Source organism: Staurois parvus, unplaced genomic scaffold, assembly GCF_062004578.1.
Source record: "Staurois parvus isolate SC_StPar_1 unplaced genomic scaffold, SC_StPar_1.0 ptg000235l, whole genome shotgun sequence".
Lineage (NCBI taxonomy): Eukaryota > Metazoa > Chordata > Amphibia > Anura > Ranidae > Staurois > Staurois parvus.
Window position 1 is genome coordinate 1742240 of NW_028318031.1, and position 24821 is coordinate 1767060.

General features: G+C 42.7%; 1 protein-coding gene across 1 annotated transcript; it reads right to left on the reverse strand.

Annotated features, from left to right (window-relative positions):
- Positions 1–11150: 11150 nt before the first annotated feature.
- On the reverse strand, positions 11151–22280 carry NPPC (natriuretic peptide C). The gene is made up of 3 exons (XM_089680084.1): positions 22043–22280; positions 14772–15059; positions 11151–12636 (listed from the first exon to the last, which is right to left on the reverse strand). The coding sequence occupies exons 1-2, from the start codon at positions 22163–22165 to the stop codon at positions 14796–14798; spliced, it is 387 nt and encodes a 128-aa protein (XP_089536210.1). The 5' UTR covers positions 22166–22280; the 3' UTR covers positions 11151–12636; positions 14772–14795.
- Between the last annotated feature and the right edge of the window lie 2541 nt (positions 22281–24821).

Sequence of the window (24821 nt, forward strand, 5' to 3'; positions counted from 1 at the left end):
ATAATACTCTGAATAAACATACTTCACCATTAGTACCTTCTTGCCTCCCGGCTCGTTTTTTAATGAGCTTTGCAAGGTGGTGATCTGGAATAACGAGCCAGAGGATGCCTGGACAACGTTGGACCTGCTGACCCTGATGTCCTAATGTGACCAGGTGCTGCTTGTGCTGCTGACCAGACCATGATGCCTGGTTGCTGATAATTTACATACAATGCTCATATTGTATGTATTTGTGGTAAGCGCACAACCGCACTAATCTTTTTCCACTCTATTGAACTGGATTTGGAACATCATAGGATCATATCCATCTTCCTTCCTGATACATTATATGAACTACTTTATTGTTACTATTTATGGTGACACTCTCTTTGTTTGAAATTTATTCTTTAGCGCTGCATACCCCATTTATATTTTATGTTTTAAGGTACTGAGGATTACCCTGTATGTTAGCTGCTTACCCTATCTGTTTGCGCTCACTTACCTACCCCCTACATAGTCATTATGTATCATTGCTGTGTCACGCATTTCACAGAGCCTGCCTTCGAAACTACAGAGGTGCTGAGAGGAGGAGTTTCAGGAAGAGGAGCCAGTACAGGAATCACTGCTTGCAGACAGTAAGGGACCATGGGATATGTAGTCCTTTGAAATTGTCAGTAAACAGGAGAGGAGAAGATGCAAATCATGCACGGAATCCAGGAAGTTGTCGAAAGAGATGGCCAATGAACTGACAGAACTCGCAGCATGAAAGAGGATTTTTCATGTAAACTTATGGTGGATTGTCAAAAATAATTATTGTTTGTAATGTTATTACAATGCTAAAGTGATAAAAAAAAGGAAAGCACATGCTGAACTCTGCTGCATGATCATTAATGCAAAATGTTAATACATGAAAGAACTCTTTGCATACACAGTATGTTGTCTTCAAATATATACAATTTATTGTTAAAGGATAAGTTCCCCGGAGTTCTGTGAATGAATGAAGTACAAGTCCCCACAGCCTTTAGGACTGTTGGCATGTAGTTCTCAATGAACTACCAGGGTGCTGTTGAGCACTGTGGTAGTTCATTGAGTCTTCCTGTCACACTGTATCTGCTGGCCCATATGGGATGAACGAGCACACAGATACATTGACGGTTGGCAGGAATCCTGCATGGCACCAGCTATCTGCTAATAGCTGGTGCAATGCTTTCCAGGCTCCAGAAAAAGAAAATAGTAAATGCACATTTTTTTACCTGCAAAAAAATGGAAATGGCATTTATTTATTTATTTAGAAGTGAACTTATCCTTTTACGTGGAATTAAGGCCTTTCATTAAATAAGATATGCTGCAACATCAAATTATAAGTGCATCTTCACTTACAGTTTTCACTTAGCTCCCCAGCAGAATCCCACAAATACCTATTGATTCTGCTAGTGCAGTCCACCAAAATGCAGCTTCTTGTAATGGTGTGGCAACAATTCACTGCTCCTTAATTCGGAGCAGAGCTACTACTCTCATGTATTCTGCGTTTGCTATTACTAATATGTTGCAGGGGGTGTGGCTAATAGCATGTTGAGTAATAAGCCTGTAGCTTGTCAATCAGCACCTGACCACACCTAGTTCTGCCCACGGCTTCTCAGCACTGCCTCTACTGCTGAAACCCTCCCACTGTGAGCTGCAGTGTCTGGTAGGGGGGTCATGTGAGACACAAATGAAGGAGGATTTGGCTCAGTCAGGGAAGGTAAAAGAAGTTGTATTATTTAGCTTATAAGCCTTATGCATCACATAATAACTGGATTTGGGACTTGTCTAAGGTGTCGTACAAGAGCCTTTAGTTTTCCTCTTTTGAAATTTCTTTTTTTATAAAAAAGACATGTGCTGAACTGTATTCAAATTTACCTAAAGCTAGCTTAGATTTAACTGAAAAAAAACCTGTCACAACCCCAGGCAATGCAAGCTAAGCATGATAAAGATGAAAAACCATGTAAACCGATATTACCGTCAGTGAAAAGCGCATGTCAAAATGATCAGTAGATGCAGAGCTACAGGCTGCTGAAGCTAAAGCAAAATCTTGCCTTTTTCCTAAAGCTAGGCTCTACATTTTTTTTATCAATGTTTACTTTAAATTGCAGAGGTATCTGACAAGTTTTAGGTATATTTAAAGCCCAAACTTTTTTTTTTTCAATTTGGATGGAGTAGGAAATGGATAAACCCCATCAGTTCTTTGAATTTTTTTTTACCATCTGTGTCCTATTGGGGGATTTCTTTTAAAGTGTAACTATACTCATTTCCCCATTCAGAGATGTGACTCCTGCAAACTACCTCCCCAGTGCTGACATATTTCTCCATCTCTTTTGTCTAGTTTGGGTTCTTCAGGCATTTTGACTGTTGGCTGGGATAATATAACTCCTGAACGGGAGTTCATTCGTACCAGGACCAAGTCATGCAAGGTATTCTAATGGCCGAACTAGATGGACTTGTGTCTTTTTTCAACCCAACTATCTATATAACTGTGCAACTATGCTGAGAATGTACACTGAGCTGCACATGTACATCTCAGTGTACATTCTGAATAAACTTGCAAACAGGTCAGGTAAAAACGTTTTATCGGAGAAAAGACACAGTAGTGGGGATTTACTTAAACCGGAGCACTCAGAATTTGGTACAGATGTGCATGGTAGCCAATCAGCTAAGAATGCTATCCTGCTCTTCACTGTAAAGCATTTGTGCTATTTGTGTAGACACTCTTCATTCATGAAGATGGGCCTCAGGCCAGTAGCATGTGAAGAAGAAGCAGGGCAGAGCCCCTAGCCAACTTGGCGGTAAGTGGCAGGAAATCCAGGTCGCTTACATGTTGACGTCATCACGCTAGGAGACAGAACTTTGTGAGCGCTGTGCTGCTAGAATTTGCACTTGCAATGGATTTTATGCACTTATGATATGCTGATGTCTTCATCACATATGTGAGTTTAATCTCTATTATTTAATAAAGCTATTTTTCAATACTTCAGTATTGCAAATTTCTTTTATATTGCTGGGGAGTCTATCCTGAGAGAATATTTTGCGGTCCATATAGATTAAGATTGGCGCTACGCAGTGTATAGATGCATTTGTGTCGCTGGGGAATGGGTCTCCATTGGTGCTCAGTGGTTGGTGAAGGGGCAACATTGATAGTGAGGGTAGGGGGAAGAATTGTTCTGAAAAGGTGGAGGAATTATAAGGCCCAGTGATGGTAACAATATTGCCCATTGGGAGGGAGAGAAACAATAGTGGCCAGCAGAGGGGGTGAGAGAGACAAGAGTGTTGAGAGGGGGTCAATAGTGCCCAGTGGAAAGTGGGGGGACAGTAATGCCCAATGGGGGTTAGGGAGAAAAATAGTGTTCAGCAGAGGCTGGGGTTAACATTAATGGCCAGAGAGGGGTAGGGGAGGCGCAATAGTGCCCAGGATAAGTGGGTGGAACAAAAGTGCCAAGCGTGGGGAGGGAGAGCTACCCAGTTATGCCTAGTGGGTGGGGAGTTGGGGTGAGAAAGAGCAACAGTACCCAGTAGGGGGTGGCTGTAAACATTAGTTTCAGTAGATAGTAGACTTACCTTGCACAAGAAGCCAGTCCCCAGTGCTGGTAATCTCTTCCTACTCCTCCTACTCTGGGACAATGTAAACTCTACTGGAATGGGGATCAAGTCTGCATAGAGCTTGAGCTGGCTGCTGGAGTAAGCTTTCCAGCATTCTCAATATGGTTGTAAAGTATGTTGCAGGGGATTTAAAGACTGAAGAAATGCCTCCTTCTGCCTGCAGCAGGCTGATTGCATCATTCCCAGATTAAACATCTCAGCCTAGTCATCATCACTTAATCAAAACAACTTCATATGAGGAAATCACAGCTTATTAAAAGATTATACAGTTGATGTATATTTTGATGTGTAAGTACTTTATTTATGCAGTCTTGTAAAACTGCTGATCAGGTCCACATTAAGCCCAAAGTCTGGTTCTGATGTCAAGGCTTTATGTCAGTGCCTCTGTATTGGCTATAGATAGTTTTCTGTATTCTGATATCTGAGTTTTAGGAAGTGATTAAAGCATGTATCCTGATCTATTTTTATTTCTGTATATTAAGGGTAAAAATGAGGTTATTACTGATATCTGTGCAATAGAAAGTGGTGAGAGACATGTGTCCCAGAGGCAAATAGTTTGGGTTGGTTTTCAAAAACAAGTTCCAACAAAGTATAAAAAATTGTCACACTAAGCATTCCACACAGATGAAAGATTTCTACAACATACTGCAGAACTCCTATATAGTATACTATACATTAGTACAATAACAATTTGGCAACACATACATCTGAGCTCCTCTTGTACATTTTTTACATGGGTAGTGTTTCTTTGGCCCCGCTTATTTCAGTTTAGAGTCTAAAATAGCAAACTGGAATTAGTGAGCAATCCAAATTTCTCTCTGTAGTGTCCCGCTTAGTGGTTACAGTTCAGGCCCTATGCAGTATCATGACTGGCCAAATAACTCTTTCAGTGACCTCTGCATGTCTACTGCAGATAGTTTAACATTTGGCCTTCCCTTAACATGTATGTAAAACACAACAATCAGGGGCGGACTGACCATTTGGAAACTCGGGCACTGCCCGAGGGCCCGGGGTCAGTAGGGGGCCCCATGAGATGCCCATGGTACCTTTTTCATAGGCTTTTTTTGAGTTTGGGCAAGGACACAGGGGCCCCATGATCCCTTATTGCCCAGGGGCCCCATGAGTTGTCAGTCTGCCCCTGACAACAATTAACTTTTTTTTGCTCCCTTTTGATATGTTAAATTGTTAAACTTTCTAATAAACACATTTTGTTATATCTGTTTGAGCAAAAAAGTGCTCGTTGATCCTGCCAGAAATCCAGTTCTGTCCTTTGTCCTGTGCACTCTGAAATAATATCTCAAGAAGTGTAGTCAAACCTGCCCAGGTTACCTCTGTGAACTACAGAGCAGCTCCCCTCATGTTATCTCCAGAGATAAGAGAGGGATGCATTCTGCAGTCCTAATATACTTTCTGTCCTATGGTGACATACTGCTCCTCCGTACATACAGTACTGTGAGCAGTGTCACCTTTGTCCAGCAAATGTGTTACTGGTAGGATCACCAGGCGAAAATAAAATTTAAAAAAAGCTTGAAAACAGAAAACTAATGCAGCCAGGGCTGGGACAAGGGGTGGGCAGGAGGGGTAGCTGCCCTTGGTGCAAACGAGCAAGGGGGGCAGACAATGATCATAGGGCAATATACCCATTCTTCAACATGCATTAGCAGTGGGGGAGGGGGTGCAGTGCCCTGGGCGCTGGATGGACCTGTCCTGGTACTTAATGTAGCGACCAGGGGCGGACTGACCATTCAAGCACTCGGGCACTGCCCGAGGGCCCGGGGTCAGTAGGGGGCCCCATGAAATGCCCCTGGTACCTTTTATAGGCTTTTTTGGGTGTGCTTTGAGTGTCGGCAAGGACACAGGGGCCCCATGAATTGTTAGTCCTCCCCTGATAGCGACCACACCTAAGGACTGATAAGCTACGTTGTACAACATATTGTACTTTTGTTCTTCTTCTCTTTAGATACACTTTAAATAGCAGAGAGGCACTGTCTATGTTACATGGCATTCCTGCTTTAAGAAATAGCTTGACTTTCCGATACCATTCTAAATCTGTTTATCAGTTGCAGATCAAAACTTAGCTGGAACGTTTAGAAACCTAATGTTAAAGTGACACTAAACTCTGGTTTCAAAAAATTCAATTCAAGTATATATTTTTAACTCAGAAAAGTACCTTTTCTCAGCATCCACCAAATCTTCTCATTTCTATATTTGTTGTTGCTTTGATCTGACTTCCTGTTAGAGGGTGGTTATGTTTTTTCTTTATGGTCCCACTGTATGCAGGACTGTGGCCTCCCTCTCTTGCTCGCTCCCATTAATGGGATAGGGACTATGGACTATGAGATTTGTAGCATACATAGAGAAGTACACATGATGGCAACTAGCGTGCACTGCTCATTCCAAACTGACAGAAGTGACGGGGCAAAGGAGAGGTTCAGGAGCTCATGAAGGACATGACAAGGAGGCAGAAAAACACAGTGAGAAAATGATTTCCTGAAAAATAGATTACATGAAGTAGTGGATGTGTATGGATTAATTTTGAAGAGTACGGATATTGTTTAACATCACATAATTAAAAGTAAAAGAGTAAAACATACAGTATTTCATAGAAGTGAGTACACCCCACACATTTTTGTAAATATTTTAATATATCATTTCATGTGACAACACTGAAGAAATGACACTTTGCTACAATGTAAAGTATTGAGTGTACAGCTTGTATAACAGTGTAAATTTGCTGTCCCCTCAAAATAACTCAACACACAGCCATTAATGTCTAAACCGCTGCCAACAAAAATGTCCAAATTGGGCATAATTAGCCATTTTCCCTCCCCGGTGTCATGTGACTTGTTAGTGTTACAAGGTCTCAGGTGTGAATGGGGAGCAGGTGTGTTAAATTTGGTGTTATCGCTCTCACTGTCTCTTACTGGTCACTGGAAGTTCAATATGGCACCTCATGGCAAAGAACTCTCTGAGGATCTGAAAAAAAAGAATTGTTGCTCTACATAAAGATGGCCTAGGCTGTAAGAAGATTGCCAAAACCTTGAAACTGAGCTGCAGCTCGGTGGCCAAGGCCATACAGTGGTTTAACAGGGCAGGCTCCACTCAGAACAGGCCTCGCTATGGTTGATCAAAAAGTTGAGTGCACATGCTCAGCATCATATCCAGAGGTTGTCTTTGGGAAATAGATGTATGAGTGCTGGCAGCGTTGCTGCAGAGTTTGAAGGGGTGGGGGGTCAGCCTGTCAGTGCTCAGACTATACGCCGCACACTGTATCAAATTGGTCTGCATGGCTGTTGTCCCAGAAGGAAGCCTCTTCTAAAGATGAAGCACAAGATAGCCGACAGTTTGCTGAAGACAAGCACACTAAGGACATGGATTACTGGAACCATGTCCTATGGTCTGAGGAGACCAAGATAAACATATTTGGTTCAGATGGTGTCAAGCGTGTGTGGTGGCTACCAGGTGAAGAGTACAAAGACAAGTGTGTCTTGCCTACGGTCTAGCATGGTGGTGGGAGTGTGTAATGGTCTGGGGCTGCATGAGTGCTGCCGACACTGAGGAGCTACAGTTCATTGAGAGAACCATGAATTCCAACATGTACTGTGACATACTGAAGCAGAGCATGTATCCCTCCCTTCGGAGACAGGGCCGTAGGGCAATATTCCAACATAACAACCCCAAACACACCTCCAAGATGACCACTGCCTTGCTAAAGAAGCTGAGGGTAAAGGTGATGGACTGGCCAAGCATGTCTCCAGAGCTAAACCCTATTAAACATCTACGCAGCTAGCATATAAGTACTAGTATTTACAACCCATACTGAAACACACTCTTAATCAAACTAAGGTGTACATGGTGACATGGGTGTCAAAGTCAATACATCAATGGAGTAACATAAGGAAATCTGTGACTTTTGTGGTAGGTAGTGTGGCTGTGGAATGCACTAACCAGATAGCGCATTTGATAGCGCATTGGAGTAAAATGACCTACTCCTGGTCACTGGATAGGGAACTCTGCCGGAGTGTTGGTAGTCTCTGCCACAGTCACCAGAAACATCTGTATCGATAAACGTTCATCCGATATGTTGTGGAATCCTTTCTGACAGCAACCTCCAGGGGGTGCAGTGCACGCTCATAAGACAGGAGTCACCTTGAAGGCTCGGAAATAAACCCAAAAAGAGAGGCCTCCGATAGTGTAGTAACTTTTATTAAGGGGTGTAAAAACAAATGAAGCACTTACATGATATATTCACAATTCCAGGTAGGTACAAGAATGGCCGCCCGTATCAAGGTGTGGACCATGTGGACAGTGGTAATAAGTCAAATAGCATCTCTCTAACGCGTTTCGTGGCAATGGCACGTTGTCAAAGGCCTTCCACAACATATCGGATGAACGTTTATCGATACAGATGTTTCTGGTGACTGTGGCAGAGACTACCAACACTCCGGCAGAGTTCCCTATCCAGTGACCAGGAGTAGGTCATTTTACTCCAATGCGCTATCAAATGCGCTATCTGGTTAGTGCATTCCACAGCCACACTACCTACCACAAAAGTCACAGATTTCCTTATGTTACTCCATTGATGTATTGACTTTGACACCCATGTCACCATGTACACCTTAGTTTGATTAAGAGTGTGTTTCAGTATGGGTTGTAAATACTAGTACTTATATGCTAGCTGCGTTTATCTCTATTGAGTTTGTCATATTGCATTACGAGGTAATCTCAATATTCTAGCGCTGCATGCTTTTTCTCTTTGTGACTGTTATCTTATGAGGCGTTTTGAGGTTTGCCTTTCATGCGAGCTGCTTTATATTCTGTTCTAATATCATCCAGCGCTCGTTTTACCCCCTTTTGTTTACCTATTAAACATCTGTGGGGCATCCTAAAATGGAAGGTGGAGGAGCTCAAGGTCTCTACCATCCACCAGCTTCGTGATATCATCATGGAGGAGTGGAAGAGGACTCCAGTGACAACCTGTGAAGCTCTGGTGAACTCCATGCCCAAGAGGGTTAAGGCAGTGCTGGAAAATAATGGTGGCCACACAAAACATTGACACTTTGGGCCCAATTTGGACATTATCACTTAGGGGTGTACTCACTTTTATTGCCAGCGGTTTAGACATTAATGGCTGTGTTGCGTTATTTTGAGGGGACAGCAAATTTAAACTGTTATACAAGCTGTACATTCACTACTTTACATTGTAGCAAAGTGTCATTTCTTCAGTGTTGTCACATGAAAAGACGGAATAAAATATTTACAAAAATGTGAGGGGTGTACTCACTTCTGTGAGATACTGTATGTGATTATTCATTTAAAGTAAGACAAGTAGCAGAGACTTCTCTCGCTACAGACCCATAGTCCCTGAAACTCAGAGTGATCATCAATCCAAAGCACCTTATCATTAGCCATTAATATTATTATTATTATTATTATTATTATTATTATTATTAGTGAGGGTGTCATTGTGTTTATGGTGTTTTTAATAATGAATAGATGTCATGAAATCCTGGATCACAATTTATGCTGGTGTCTATATGGCTTGCCCATAAAAATATACTGCAGTTTTGTTAGAAAGATTGCTTCATTATCTTAGATTGTAAGCTCCAAGGAGCTGGGCCCTCCTAACCCTCCTGAATTGAACTGTATTGTTGCTGTATTGTCTCCCATTGTATTGTAAAGTGCTGAGCAAACCGTTGGCACTATATAAATCCTGTATAATAATAATAATAATGCACAGGAGGCAAGCAAGTTGGTTGCTAATTAAGTCAAGTACGTGTAGTGTCTTTCTAAATCTACCAAATCCATTTAAAGCACCCAAAACTGGCCATAAATTATACACGCTCTGTACATTTTCCTTTAGTGTTACCATCATTATGTATTATGAAGACATATCGAAACAATCCATTAAAATTGTATTTAGACAAGCAGGCCCCTGCCCTCCATAGTTGTTGGCACAACATAGATTCTGGGTTTTATTTTATGATACGGTTCAAAGAACAATGATGTGCAGTAATGAGTTACAAGCAATCCGCTTTGTTTAGTTCAGTTATACTGTTTAAAGGGGAGCTCCAGATTCCAGCACAATTGGTTAGAGAACTGCCTACACTGTTGTATTGAACTTGGAAAGTCAAGCTTAATTACCTTCTACAATGTCATGTCATAACAGGCAGTATTTGCTGTTTCATCTGTTGTGGGTTTGTCTTTCAGGCAGGACATAGGTTTTCCCTTTGACTGTTAGGAGAGGAGATCACCAGGAGTGGTGTTTGAATGCACCAAGTGAAGGAAGGAGTCCAGCAGGACTGAGAAAGAAGATGTGTGGGACTGGCATGATCAGAAAGATGAAAGGTGACTTCATATTGATAACTACATGATATCTAGCTCTCCAGGAGCTGCATTAGTGGCTAGGATTGGAATGTCATATTTTGGAGGAGGGATGGTGTTCCCAGAATATCAGCTTACTGGCAACTATTTTTTTGTTCGTTTCTTTCTTTCTTGTTTTCTTTGTTTTTTTATTTGGTGGTAGAAGTTGGCCTGTTGTACAATAAGATAGCCTGGATAAATGTGGAACTCCTGCTCATTTAGGTTGTTTTTTTCCTTTACAGTGCATGGCTCCATTATTACTGTTAACTGGCCTAAATACTTGATTGTAACTGGTTGCAATAGGTTACTGCACATCCCCAGCATTTGCCCTACTAAACTGTTTGTGTTGCCCATAGTACCCAATTCGATTTTAACGTTAAAGGTCTGAATAAAATATTCTTGGTCAAATAGGCTGTTTTTTTCCTATATGTTGCATGGCTTTATTGTCCTTGTTGACTGGCCTAAATACTGTATGTAACCAGTTGCAGTAGGTTATTGCATATCCCTACTGTCCTCCATTATATGTTGCTTGCCTCAGTTGTCACTGTCAGCTGGTCTAAATACTGTATGTACAGTAACTAGTTGCAATACATTACTGTAAATCCCCACTGTTTCCCTACTGGCCCTTTGTAAGAAGGAAGAACTGTTTGTGTTGCCCATACTAACTAAAGTTTAAAAATTAGATTCTGCCAGTTTCTGGGCAACTAGACCAGCACTTTATGCAGACACCTTTACTGTATACAAGACTCTTTATTGCTGTGTCCATGCGTTTACTTAGAGCAGGGGCAGACTGAAAACTCATGGGGCCCCCGGGAAATAGGGGGTAATGGGGCCCCTGTGTCCTTGCCCAAACTCAAAAAAGCTTATGAAAAAGGTACCAGGGGCATCTCATGGGGCCCCCTACTGACCCGGGCCCTCGGGCAGTGCCCAAGTTTCCAAATGGTCAGTCCGCCCCTGACTTAGAGTAGGATTTTTTTTGCATCCATGTAACAAAGACAAAGGTTACATTCTAATTCATTGACTCAGGGTGGCTAGTGTATAGCTGGCAGAGCAATGTATTTGTGATGTGCAGTCCTGTATCTCTGTTTCCAAAATTGCACTGAGCTTCAGTGATAAAATAAGTAACTAAGTAGTAAAATGTCTCAGAACAGAGAAATAAAGACAGATTACAGATGTACATGGAATGAAGTTTTCTTCAATTTGTTTCTTTTATCTTAAAACGTTTCAACTATTTAGGACAAAATGTTACAATGTTTGACCCCGTTCATTTAATTACATAAATAAAAGTTCTTTATAAATATCTCTTTATAAACAATATAAATAGCTTTACAACATAAATACAATGATGCAAGGTGAGACTTTACATATAGCTCTGTCAGACCCCTTCCCTCCCGCACCATGTATACAAGTACCCCAAGAGACGTAATCCTTGCACTGCTGGATTGGGTCTCTCTGACAAAGCTTGCGGGCTTCCTAATGTAAATCATGGAGTGAATACGGACTTCATGTGTGATTTGCCTGTTCGGTCTAGTGTGTCTGGGATAGCTTCACTCAAACCCTTTGCAAACAGATTGATTTTTGTCCAAATCTGACTATGTAGTTACCTATCCCAGATAGTTATCTCTGGGCAGTGGCAGAATTTTATGAGTACTGAAATGTTACATAATTGTATACACTTTATTAGTATACGTTTATTAGTCCAGCATGAGCTGGGAAGACCTAGGGCTATTGTCTAACTTCACATTACGTCCTTACTAGACCATTTCTGCAAGTGCACATGTAATGTTAGTGTATCATGTTGGCTGGAACCCCTATGAATTACATTTCCACAGCTGCAAGTCATTCTACATACAGTAATTCCCTGTTTTACTATAATAATTTGCAGCTCTGTAACAAAGCTAAAAATAAAAACACAAAAAATAAAACATTGCGTGCATATCATTTAGAACATTGGAGCTTATTTACTTGGCCACAAGATCAGGGTAAAACTGACATTAAACTAACAGACAGGTTTCAAAATCATTAAGCAGCCACTAAAGTTTCAAGACCGACCATTCTCCCAGAAAGTACTATGGCCTTATTTTTGTATAGCTGGATAAGCAAAACTGACCTCTCTGGAAGAGGCTGGTCATTAATATAGACATGGCCAGTTGGTAAACCACAATGTGTTGCCTCATTACAGTAGCTCAAACACTTTCTAAAGACATTGAGCTGTCAATGGTTAAATCTCAGCTAAGAGACAGGTATGTGATGATGTAACTGTAACCTGGGGAGGATTTCCATGCGGCTGAGACATCAACAGGCCATGATTTAGGAATGGTTTTTGCACATACAGAGCCTAGTCACCCTACATGTGAAGAACACGAGTGAGAGTCTGCTTGGCCACCTAAAAGGTGAAGCATGTGTCTGAACACTGATATGTAAACATCTAGGCAGCCCTCGTTACAGATATGTACACAGAACGCACACTTATGGCTCTTGTGTGCTGGGAACAAAACGAAGACAGACAAGTGGTAACAGCAGGTCCTATGTCCCATCGTACCGGCCCGTCTCCCCAATGCAGAATCTTTGGCTTCTGGAAACGTAAGATTCTCAGCTGGGTGTCTACACTAAGACAGGATAATGACCAGTGATCAGAAAACCGTTGTCAGTGCTGGGAGCCTGGAAGAGAAAAGACTTTGGATTAGTATTGTTATTAGTGCAAGGCAAGCCAGGTTTCTGACTTCTCTCATGCAGCACTTCAAGGCTTGTAACAGCACATGGAAAATGCAGATGGAATTATGATCCTAGTTATTAATAACACAGCCCCAGGATTTTCACTGCCAGAAGCCTGGGAAGCACAGCTCTGGCCTGAAATCATTCATTTTCCTCGAGTTGTCACTGTATTCCTCCCACAGGCTGCAGGCAAACCCTGTACCTACTGCCCGTGTTTAAGCTGTACAGTTGGTACACAGACCTCCTCAGCTCTCTTTTTTCTACCTACCCTGCTATTTGTAGCTTCTTTCAGACACACTGCAGAGAAAATTCTGCATATACTTTAGTCTACCCTATATTCATAATTAAATGTGTTTTAAATCCAAAACCAAAAATGTTACATATTGTAGCCTATCGATCATTAGATGTAGTGACTGCATTAGTTTTCTTTTAGGCTTTTTTGCTTGCTCTGTTTTCATATGGTGATCTAACCTGTAACATTCCTCTTGTATTAGAATGCCTCCACTCTGGATGAAGGAGCACAGGGGGCACCTTTGGACAGCAGCATTGTCAGTCTGGTGGCAGTAGAGTGGTAGATGCACTGGCAGATTTAAATACACTACCACACTGAAGCTAAACTCCAGCTAACACTTTATAGGCAGTTACAGCAAACAGATTTTTATCCTTGGAATAAAGGATTTAAAGAAATATAAGTTGCTAATTGTAAGCACCCCTGTCAGTGTTAAAGGGTTTGTCTCATCCCTGTAACTGCTACATCTGCAGGACAGCTTGTTCTGATGAGAAATAAGAGACTTACTAGCTGGATCGCCAGATGTAAATAAAAGAAAGAAAGCCTAAAACGGAAAAGGATGTAGCCATCACATTTAATAATTGGTAAGCTACAATATAATAAATATTTGCTTTTGGGCTTAATACCACTTTAAAACTGAACTCCAGGCACACATGAAAGACACAAGTACAGCAGCTCTGCAACTGCAGAAAGTGTAAGGACCTGAATTTGACTTGGTATCAGCTTTTTGCATTCCTTGTACAGCAGAGCTCAGACTAGGGGAGGAAGAAGCAGCACAAGAAGTTAATCAGTTGTGCTGCAATGCTTTGTGCTGACAGCGAACATGCTGATAGGAGGAGAGAGCAGAGTGAGAGAGAGTTGAGCTCATCCATCTGCTGCATGCCCTTTCTCTGTACAGCCACAGACTAAGGAAGGGAAGGAGACTTGTAAGTGTTATTGGACTGTAACAGAGAAAGACAGTAGGTCTCCTGCCCTGCCAGACAGGGCTGTACTGTATGGCAGAGCTGGGTAAACCTCAAGATTGAAAGGACAGAAATACAAATCCTATGGCAGGTAAAACAGCTCACTTATAATTTTTTGTTTTCTGTCCTATATAAACATACTGTACCTGCATGAGATGGCATTATCTTCTACCCAATATAATACTTGAACAAGGAAACAGCTCACTTATATGTCTTTTATCTGTGTATTTAGATGTCTACCTGGAGTTACACTTTAAAGTATTGTTCCACCAGAGTCCAGCTGGGAATCCTCCCCCTGGGGTCTTAGCAAGGTATAAGAAGCTACTGCAGGACTAAACCTTCCCATAATCAACACAAAATTTAACTATCAGTATTCTATGGACATATTCTTTACATTTACTTGATATTTTTAAACTACTCCCATGTTTAGCAGGATTTTCAAATACTATTGTTGAATTAACTGCTGACTAGTCAGCATTGACAACAGAGATTTCCACATTGCACAACAATGGCGTTGGATCTTGCCCCGGGTCTGACTCAATTACATTTAGCATAGTGCAATGTACAAGGTGTACAGGTCAGCATTACACACAATAATACTGCCTTGTGCATGAACAAATACCTTTACATTTTTATTCATCCATACAATATATACAGAAAAGATACAGAAGGCTGTTTAGAAGTTATAACGTTCACACAAATATAATGATGCTAAAATATGTTGCAGTGAGTAGTGGAGAAGAAAGACTCGAGTAATAAATGTGTATTATATCTATGATAGCATGCAGAGGAAAAAAAATAGACGAAACAATATAGCAGTTCTTACTAACCACCACAAGATGGTGCTCCAGCTTCTAGCACCCTAAGCCACTCATGGCTCCAATGCGGTCCAGTTTGAGACCAAAGCAGCCCTTGGAGATGCCCTTCTTGTTGATGCCTTTAAATTTGCGGGAATTGGGGTGTTCGTTGAGTAGTCTGGTCCAAGCAGCCCGTGAGCGGGTGTCAGCACGAATGTCCCTCAAAAGACGAGCACGAGTTTTGGGGTCAATGCTTCGTTCTCCCCTTTCTCCAGATACTAAATAATCAGCCAGTTCCTCTCCCAGCAATGCACGAAGTGACTGCAAGACAAAGCAGATCAGTCCTACTTACAACGGATCCAAACGGGAAAGAATCGGACAAAACCAGGACAATGAGCTACTTCTGTGTTCAATTACCTACAATATGGGCTATACTGATGTACAAAGGGGGGAATCCTACACTGAAAAGAACTGAGATCGTGTATGCCAACCTCAAATCTACAATAAGTCCGATGGTGGGCTCTACTGATGTACAAGGGGGGGGGGGAATCCTACCCTGAAAAGGACTGAGATCGTGTATGCCAACCTCAAATCTACTATCATAATATTCTGGAAGGAACTCAGCAATGCGATGTGCTACTAACCCAGGACAACTGGCATGTACAGGATTGCTGCCAGGATTACACTACAAATTCCTGAAGAGCTTAAGTGCATTTGTATGCGGCTCACAAGCAAGCCAAAGGATTTCAGGGGCTTCTCAGCTGCATTGGCTTGCTTCTGAGTGGCTCTGAAAAAAAATGCTACGAGCTGCTTCTGAGCTGCATTGGCTTGTTTCAGAGTGGCTTTGAAAAAAATTATTCAAGCTGCTTCTGAGCTGCATTTGCTTGCTTTGGAGTGGCTCTAAAAAAATTCAGCAAGCTGCTTCTGAGATGCATTGGGTGCTTCTGAGTGGCTTTTAAAAAAAATGCTGCAAACTTCTTCTGAGCTGTATTTGCTTGTTTCGGAGTGACTTTGAAGAAAATGCTTCAAGCTGCTTATGAGCTTCATTGGCTTGCTTCTGAGTTGCTCTGAAAAAAATGCTACAAGCTGCTTCTGAGCTGCAATGGCTTGTTTCAGAGTGACTTTAAAAAAATGCTTGAAGCTGCTTCTGAGCTGCATTTGCTTGCTTTGGAGTGGCTCTAAAAAATGCTGCAAGCTGCCTCTGAGCTGCATTGGCTTGTTTCTGCGTTGCTCTGAAAAAAAAAATGCAACGAGCTGCTTCTGAGCTGCATTTGCTTGCTTCTGAGTGGCTCTGAAAAAATGCTGCAAGCTGCCTCTGTGCTGTATTAGATTGCTTCTGAGTGGCTTTGAAAAAATGCTCCAAGCTACCTCTGAGCTGCATTGACTTGCTTCTGAGTGGCTTTGAAAAAAAATTATTCAAGCTGCTTCTGAGCTGTATTTGCTTGCTTCTGAGTGAATCCCAAAAAAATGCTGCAAGCTTCTTCTGAGCTGCATTAACTTGTTTCAGAGTGGCTTTGAAAAAAATGCTTCAAACTGCTTCTGAGCTGTATTTGCTTGCTTCTGAGTGGCTCTGGAAAAATGCTGTAAGCTGCCTCTGAACTGCACTGGCTTGCTTCTGGGAGGCTTTGAAAAAAATGCTTCAAGCAGCTTCTGAGCTGCATTTGCTTGCTTTTGAGTGGCTCTAAAAAAATGCTGCAAGCTGCTTCTGAGCTGCATTGGGTGCTTCTGAGTGGCTTTTAAAAAAAAATGCTGCAAACTGCTTCTGAGCTGCATTTGCTTGTTTCAGAGTGACTTTAAAGAAAATGCTTCACGTTGCTTCTGAGCTGTATTTACTTGCTTCTGTGTGACCTTGAAAAAATGCTGCAAGCTGCTTCTGAGCTGCATTGGCTTACTTCTGAGTGGCTTTGAAATTAAAAATGCTTCAAGCTGTTTCCAAGTTGCTTAAGACAGGTAGTTCACATGCAAAAATCTCCTATGAGCCCTAGAGTCAGTTCATCCAAAGCAGAAATTGACCGACCAGTGGAACTAGTGACCTGAATTACCTGTAGGGGTGACAGCAGCAGGACATTCCCACCAAAGCTCCTAATACACCCCAGCCATGGAGACACTTTGGCTGCAGGAAAAGTAACTGAAAAGCCAACAAGCCCAGCAATACCATCTAATATTGGCATTAAACTGGGGATGAATCTTTGAACTCAGGTACAATAATCTCAGTTTGGAGTTCTGAAGCCAATGTAAGCTTGCTCCTGTTACATACACCCAAACCTGAAATACAATGGTGGAGGGGTGGTCGAATCCGAACCCTGGTGCAGAAGACTGAATGGAGCTGGCACAGTGCTCGCCTCATTTTGGGGCTTTACAGTATTGTAGCCTACAGAAGAATCAGCCCTGTAATAGACTACATTCACCTTCAATTACACGCAGTCACTGAGAGAGCCAGACTGGGAATAGACTTTCCATGCTAATCGGTGCTATCTAAATTGGTTAACTAAGAGATAACTTGATAAAAGGCCAATTGCCCTTGAGAATTCATCGCCTGCTTTCTAGTATCAAAATGTGAACAACATAACCTGTTCACACCCACTGCTTATAAATAGGGGGATAGAGAGCAATAAAAGGGATTATTTCTGGACTGCCATCAGTCCCAGTTTGCTGACTAGGTGGTGGACTCTGAGCTGAACACTGTCACTCTATGAGATCATGTATTTCTTCACCTACTTACTAACCCTTCCATGACATGCACTCTATTTACTATATAGGTAAGGTAGGCACACGCCTGCCACAGCCCTGGATCAGGTCGTCACCAATCAATTGTTCTTAGAAGTCACACTTTCTGCTGACTTCAGTGTCTGCATGTTCCTAGTGAAGTCCCTGATCCTGATATTATATCTTCCTACTAAAGTCCCTCATCCTGATACTTGATCTCCCCACTAAAGTCCCTGATCCTGATATTATATCTTCCTACTAAAGTCCCTCATCCTGATACTTGATCTCCCCACTAACGTCTCTGATCGTGATACTAGATCTCCCGACTAAAGTTCCTGATCCTAGATCTCCCGACTAAAGTCCCTCATCCTAGATCTCCCCACTAAGTCCCTCATCCTAGATCTCCCCACTAAAGTCCCTGATCCTGATATTAGATCTTCCCACTAACGTCCCTGATCGTGATACTAGATCTCCCGACTAAAGTCCCTGATCCTAGATCTCCCCACTAAAGTCCCTGATCCTGATACTATATCTCCCTACTAAAGTCCCTGACCCTGCTACTAGATCTCCCCTCTAAACTCCCTGATACTAGATCTGCCCACTAAAGTCCCCGATCCTGATACTAGATCTCCCTACTAAAGATCCTGAGCCAGATACCAAATCTTCCCACCAAAGTCCCTGATTCTGATACTAGATCTCTCCACTAAAGTTCCTGATCCTGATACCTGATCTCCCTATTGAAGTCCCCGATCCTGATACTTGGTCTCCCTACTAAAGTCCCTGAACCAGATCTCCCCACCGAAGTCCCTGATCCTGATACTAGGTTTCCCCACTAAAGTCCCTGATCCTGATACTAGATCTCTCCACTAAAGTCCCTGATCCTGATACTAGATCTCCCCACTAAAGTCCCTGATCCTGATACCAGATCTCCATATTGAAGTCCGCGATCCTGATGGTAGACCTCCCTACTAAAGTTACTAATCCTTATACCAATTCTCCCTATTGAAGTCCCCGATCCTACTAGTAGATTTCCCTACCTATATCCCTTATCCTACTCCCCACTAAAGTCCCCGATCCTGACAGTAGACCTCCCCATTAAAGTCCCCTATCCTGACAGTAGACCTCCCCACTAAAGTCCCCGATCCTGACAGTAGTCCTCCCCACTAAAGTCCCTGATCCTGACAGTAGTCCTCCCCATTAAAGTCCCTGACCCTTATAGTAGACCTCCCTACTAACGTCCCTGACCCTTATAGTAGACCTCTCTACTAAAGTCCCTGACCCTTATAGTAGACCTCCCTACTAAAGTCCCTGATCCTGATAGTAGACCTCCCTACTAAAGTCCCTGATCCTGATAGTAGACCTCCCTACTAAAGTCCCTGATCCTTACACACCTCCCACAATGGTGTCTCACTTCTGCCGCACACAAAATAAATGAACGGGAGCATCCTCTCTTTATATAATTTCCTCTTTACTAATTGTTACCATCACAAGACTACATACCAAACCTGACAGGAGGATATGAGCTTGTGGGGGTCCCAACGACTACGATTGCCTATAGAGCAGCATCAGATCACAATGTATGCTAGCAGTGATAAGTTGCCTCTGAGATATATTGTAAGCCAGGGGCACAGTTGCTCAGAACAATCTATCAACGTGACTGCGGTGTTAATTTGGTGACCTACTCATTCATCAATTGACAGTAGCAGTTTTCAGCAATAAATGTAGATATTTTACATACAACAGCAGCTTGTATTGACAGCCTACCGCTTCTATGCTGTAAGTAAGAAGTGACAGCTGGCACAGCACAGCACCTTAAGAGTTTCCAGTCCCAGTGGTTTAATTTAAGCAAGGAATTATTCTCATGAAGGACAAGGAAAAGTTAATGCCTTGGACTCTAGCTATTTATCTGCCTGGCAGTTGCATGCTGCATCTGCGCTACAGAGTGCCCCATGATTTAAATATAATGTCAGACAGCCACCTGCTAAACTAATTTGGGAAGCTCGTTAAGGAATATCATTTATATCTCTGCCTTTCTCCATTCCCCTATCTTTTTTTATACCTATACCAATATCGTTATTAGATACATTGCTTATGGTGAATCTGTTTTACTTGTATAGTATTTTATTTCGGATACATAGGCTATGATTTAAGATCCATCCCTAGGATATGCTGTTTTCTGCACAGGGCTACCCAAGGGCATACATGGTCTATCTACATACAGCCAATTTCTTGTAGGACATTGAATTTGTTAAGGATCTGTCTCGGTTTTTCCACTTAAAAGAGCAGTTCTCAAGGGATAGCCTATGTTGTTACACAATGATAACATTTTTTCAACCATCTGCTTTTATGAACTCCCAATTCTCCATAAGCGCATCCTCTGGTACCCAGCCAGACACCTGGAATCTCCATGAGAACTCTAATATGTTGCCTTGGCCAAATACTTCTAGAGGTCTAAATGGGTGGTCCACCAGTCACCTCTTAGCTTCTCTATGGTCACCTCTGTAATACTCTACACCTATTATGAAGAACATGTGGGTAACCAGTTATGCTATGCTATGAGCAGCGCAGTGGCTTAGTGGTTAGTGGGTCAGGTCATTGTATCTGCATGGAGTTTGCATGGTTTTCCTGCGCTCGAGTTTCCACCACACTCTATAAACATGCTGGTGGATTAACTGGTTCCTGTCCAAACTGGCCCTAGAATGTTTATCTATGCGTGTCAGTTAGGGACTTTAGATTGTAAGCTCCTGAGGGCAGGGACTGATGTGAATGTACAATATGTAAAGCGTTGTTAATTGTGTGCACTATATAAACACCTAAAATAAAAGGCTCCATTCAATCTATTTATCTGAATGCACCACCAACTTTGGATAATATATTCTATAAAATGTAGCATTTATCTCTGGGTTCTGTCTGCATACAATGTGTCCACTTGTGACATCTGCAAGTGATTGTTGGAGCATTGCTTGTGATACTCGGGTAGGTAAATATTATACACTTAAAAACACAAAACTTTTCATTATCAGTCCCATAGATGTGTTATTATACTTTATATCGGAATTCTACACTTTGTTCAGGATCCTGCTCTTTCTCCGCAGACAATGGAAGGATTCCTTCACTGAGAGTGTGCTGCTACTCTGATCCCTCAACTATGCAGAACACTTTCCAAAATCCTGGACCTTCTCAAGGAGCAGACCATCTTGTCTAGGAAAACCTGTCCATCTTGTAAAGGAAAACTAACATAAAACGTTTTGCAGTTTTTTTTAGTTCCCCGCAAGCCTCTAAATTCTACGATGTCCTGCTCTGAACCTCCCTTGCTCAAAGTTCTTGGCTCAACATATCCTATACAAGCTGTCCACAGGCTTTGAGTGTCACAAGCATCTCCACACACTTCTATGGGGAAATCTCTGGACTGACACAGCAGTGTAGGAGATCTAGGAAATGTCAATGAGGGGAATACAGAAGAGAACATTACAAGAGGCAATCAGGTCTCCCAGAACCCATAGCAGAAGGCGTTCATTGGCATACACCTTTAAAGACCAGCTAAACTATTCAATCATTCCTGATTATAATATATAGTGTTGGAGAAAGTGGGGTAGCAGTTATCAATATGCCCATTAGACATACAGGGGGTTATCTACTAAAACTGGAGAATGCAAAATCTGGCGCAACTCTACACAGGCAACCAATCAGCTTCCAGGTTTTATTGTCAACGCTTAATTGAACAAGTTGAAGTTAGAAGCTGATTGGGTACCATGTACAGCTGCACCAGATTCTGAATGTTCCAGTTTTAGTAAATCTCCCTCACAGTACATCAGGGTGATATCTAGCAGCATCCAAGAGAACATCTGCAGTCAGTACATGGAGAGTTCAAATGCTCAGCCAACTTTATTCAGGCAAGATGAGATTTCATCCTGTGTATTGCCAGCCTTGGTGGGACTGACAATGGCAGCCTCCCAGGTTGAATCCCAGGAATATCTGCTCCACTGTCTCCAAGCGTAAGGCACAATTGTCTATGGTGTTGATTCTATTTATCTATCTACCCATCCATCCATTGTCTATCTATCCATTCATTCATCCATTATCTATCTATCTATCTATCTATCTATCTATCTATCTATCTATCTATCTATCTATCTATCCATTATCTATTTATCCATTATCTATCTATTTGTCCATTATCTATCTATCTATCTTTCTTTTTTTCTATTTATTTAACTATCCATCCATCCATTATCTATATATCTCTCCATCTATTTATTCTACTTACTTACTTACTTACTTTTTCTTTCTTTCTTTCTTTCTTTCTTTCTTTCTTTCTTTCTTTCTTTCTTTCTTTCTTTCTTTCTCTATAGTAGTGATTGGAGCAGCTCAGTGAGTGCCCACTCATCACCCCATCCACCTGTTACCTGTTGATTCCCGGACACACATCAGCCTCCCTGTGTCACCAGGACAGGAGACCTGATTGATCCCAGGCTGGGGACTGGCACAAAGTGTGGGAAAGTTTGCTGATGAATACAGTGGAAAGAGTGACCGAACACACTGTGAGCTCCGAGAAAGTAGCCATGAGTGCAGCCAAGGCACGCCAGGTGCCCACTTACCTTCTGATGTGCCTGGGCTACAGGTTTAGCCTCTGTCCTTAGACACAGTACAGCCAGCACAAGTCCCCATCCAACGATATGACAGAAGTGCATCCTGACTGTAGGACTGTGTCGGTTCAGCATATACCCAATCCTCAAGTGTTCAAGCAGTAACAATTCAGCCAGCACAAGAGCTGAGAATGACTTGGGATCCCTCCTCCTCCTCCTAGTTCCTTGCTTCTGTAACACTCATATCAACACCCCATTCATTTTATAAAGCCATGGCGGTGACGTCACCTAACAGATAGGAGGTTCGCAGCTTGTAACTCTTTCTTTGTTTACTGATCATAATGGGCGGGACTGGTAGAAATCAGGGTGCCATGTCCTCCCTATCCCTGCTGAGCAGTCTGCACCGGGAGACTCAGGGGTTAACCTCTCCCTGGCACTTCTAAAAATCTGCTTTATTCATTAAAATAAAAGGGAAACTCAAAGCAGAGATGTTCGAACATAAATGGTGGAAAACAGGGGGAGCAGTCTAGTCTGGGGTTCTCAGAGCAATATTTCTCCCCAGAATTGTCTGATTACCCGACCATGGTTGTCACCCTCTCCTATGAGGTCCGGAATCCTCTCCAGGCTGCCTTCCTCATTATGGGACTTGGTCACACTGTGTCCTCGGGGAGAGCTAATCCCAGATGACTGTCTGAGGACATGGGAAGGCATGGAAACTCTGCGAGGACTTATTCAGGGTGTGCTGGGGGACTTAGAGTATACTACTACTGATATACTGTGCCAGGACTCACTGTGGGACTTCTAGTATTCTTCCACTGCTGTGCTGTGCCAGGACCCACTGTGGGACTTCTAGTATGCTGCCACTGCTATGCTGTGCCAGGACCCACTGTGGGACTTCTAGCATGCTGCCACTGGTATGCTGTGCCAGGACCCACTGTGGGACTTCTAGCATGCTGCCACTGCTATGCTGTGCCAGGACCCACTGTGGGACTTCTAGCATGCTGCCACTGCTATGCTGTGCCAGGACCCACTGTGGGACGTCTAGCATGCTGCCACTGGTATGCTGTGCCAGGACCCACTGTGGGACTTCTAGCATGCTGCCACTGGTATGCTGTGCCAGGACCCACGGTGGGACTTCTAGCATGCTGCCACTGCTATGCTGTGCCAGGACCCACTGTGGGACTTCTAGCATGCTGCCACTGCTATGCTGTGCCAGGACCCACTGTGGGACTTCTAGCATGCTGCCACTGCTATGCTGTGCCAGGACCCACTGTGGGACTTCTAGCATGCTGCCACTGCTATGCTGTGCCAGGACCCACTGTGGGACTTCTAGCATGCTGCCACTGGTATACTGTGCCAGGACCCACTGTGGGACTTCTAGCATGCTGCCACTGGTATACTGTGCCAGGACCCACTGTGGGACTTCTAGCATGCTGCTACTGTTATATTGTGCCAGGACTCACTGAGAGTATACTGTGGAACTTCTAGTATGCTACTATTGCTATACTGTGCCAGGACTTACTGAGAGTATACTGTGGGACTTCTAGTATACTACTACTGCTATACTGTGCCAGGACTCACTGTGGGACATCTAGTATACTACTATGGTATACGTGCAAGGACTCACTGAGAGTATACTGTGCAAGGACTCACTGAGGGACATTTAGTACACTACTACTGCTATACTGTGCTAGGACTCACTGTGGGACATCTAGTATACTACTACTGGTATACTGTGCAAGGACTCACTGAGAGTATACTGTGCCAGGATTTACTGAGGGTATACTGTGCCAGGACTTACTGAGAGTATACTGTGGGACTTCTAGTATACTACTACTGCTATACAGTGCCAGGACTCAATGAGGGTGTACTGTGGGACTTTTAGTATACTACTACTGCTATACTGTGCCAGGACTCACTGAGGGTATACTGTGGGACGTAGAGTATACAACAACCTGTACTCATATACTACTACTTCTATACTGTGTAAAGACTCACTGAGGGTATACTGTGGGACATCTAGTATAATACTACCGGTATACTGTGCCAGGACTTACTGATAGTGTACTGTGGGACTTCTAGTATACTACTACTGCTATACTGTGCCAGGACTCACTGAGAGTATACTGTGGGACATAGAGTATACTTCTACTGCTATACTATGCCAGGACTTACTGAGAGTGTACTCTGGGACTTCTAGTATACTACTACTGCTATACTGGGCCAGGATTTGCTGGGAGTATACTGTGGGATGGACGTAGAGTATACTACTACTGCTATACTGTGCCAGGACTTACTGAGGGTATACTGTGGGACTTCTAGTATACTACTACTGCTATACTGTGCCAAGACTCACTGAGGGTATACAGTGGGACTTCTAGTATACTACTACTGCTATACTGTGCCAGGACTCACTGAGGGTATACTGTGGGACTTATAGTATACTACTACTGCTATACTGTGCTAGAAGTCACTGAGGGTATACTGTGGGATGTAGAGTATACAACAACCTGTACTCATATACTTATATTGTATACTGTGTGAAGACTCGCTGAGGGTATACTGTGGGACTTCTAGTATACTACTACTACTGCTATACTGTACCAGGACTTACTGGGGGTGTGCTGTGGGACTTCTAGTATACTACTACTGCTAAACTGTGCCAGGACTCACTGAGAGTGTATTGTGGGACTTTTAGTATACTACAACTTGTACTTATATACTACTACTTGTATACTGTGTGAAGACTCACTGAAGGTGTACTGGGGGACTTATAGCAAACTACTGCTTG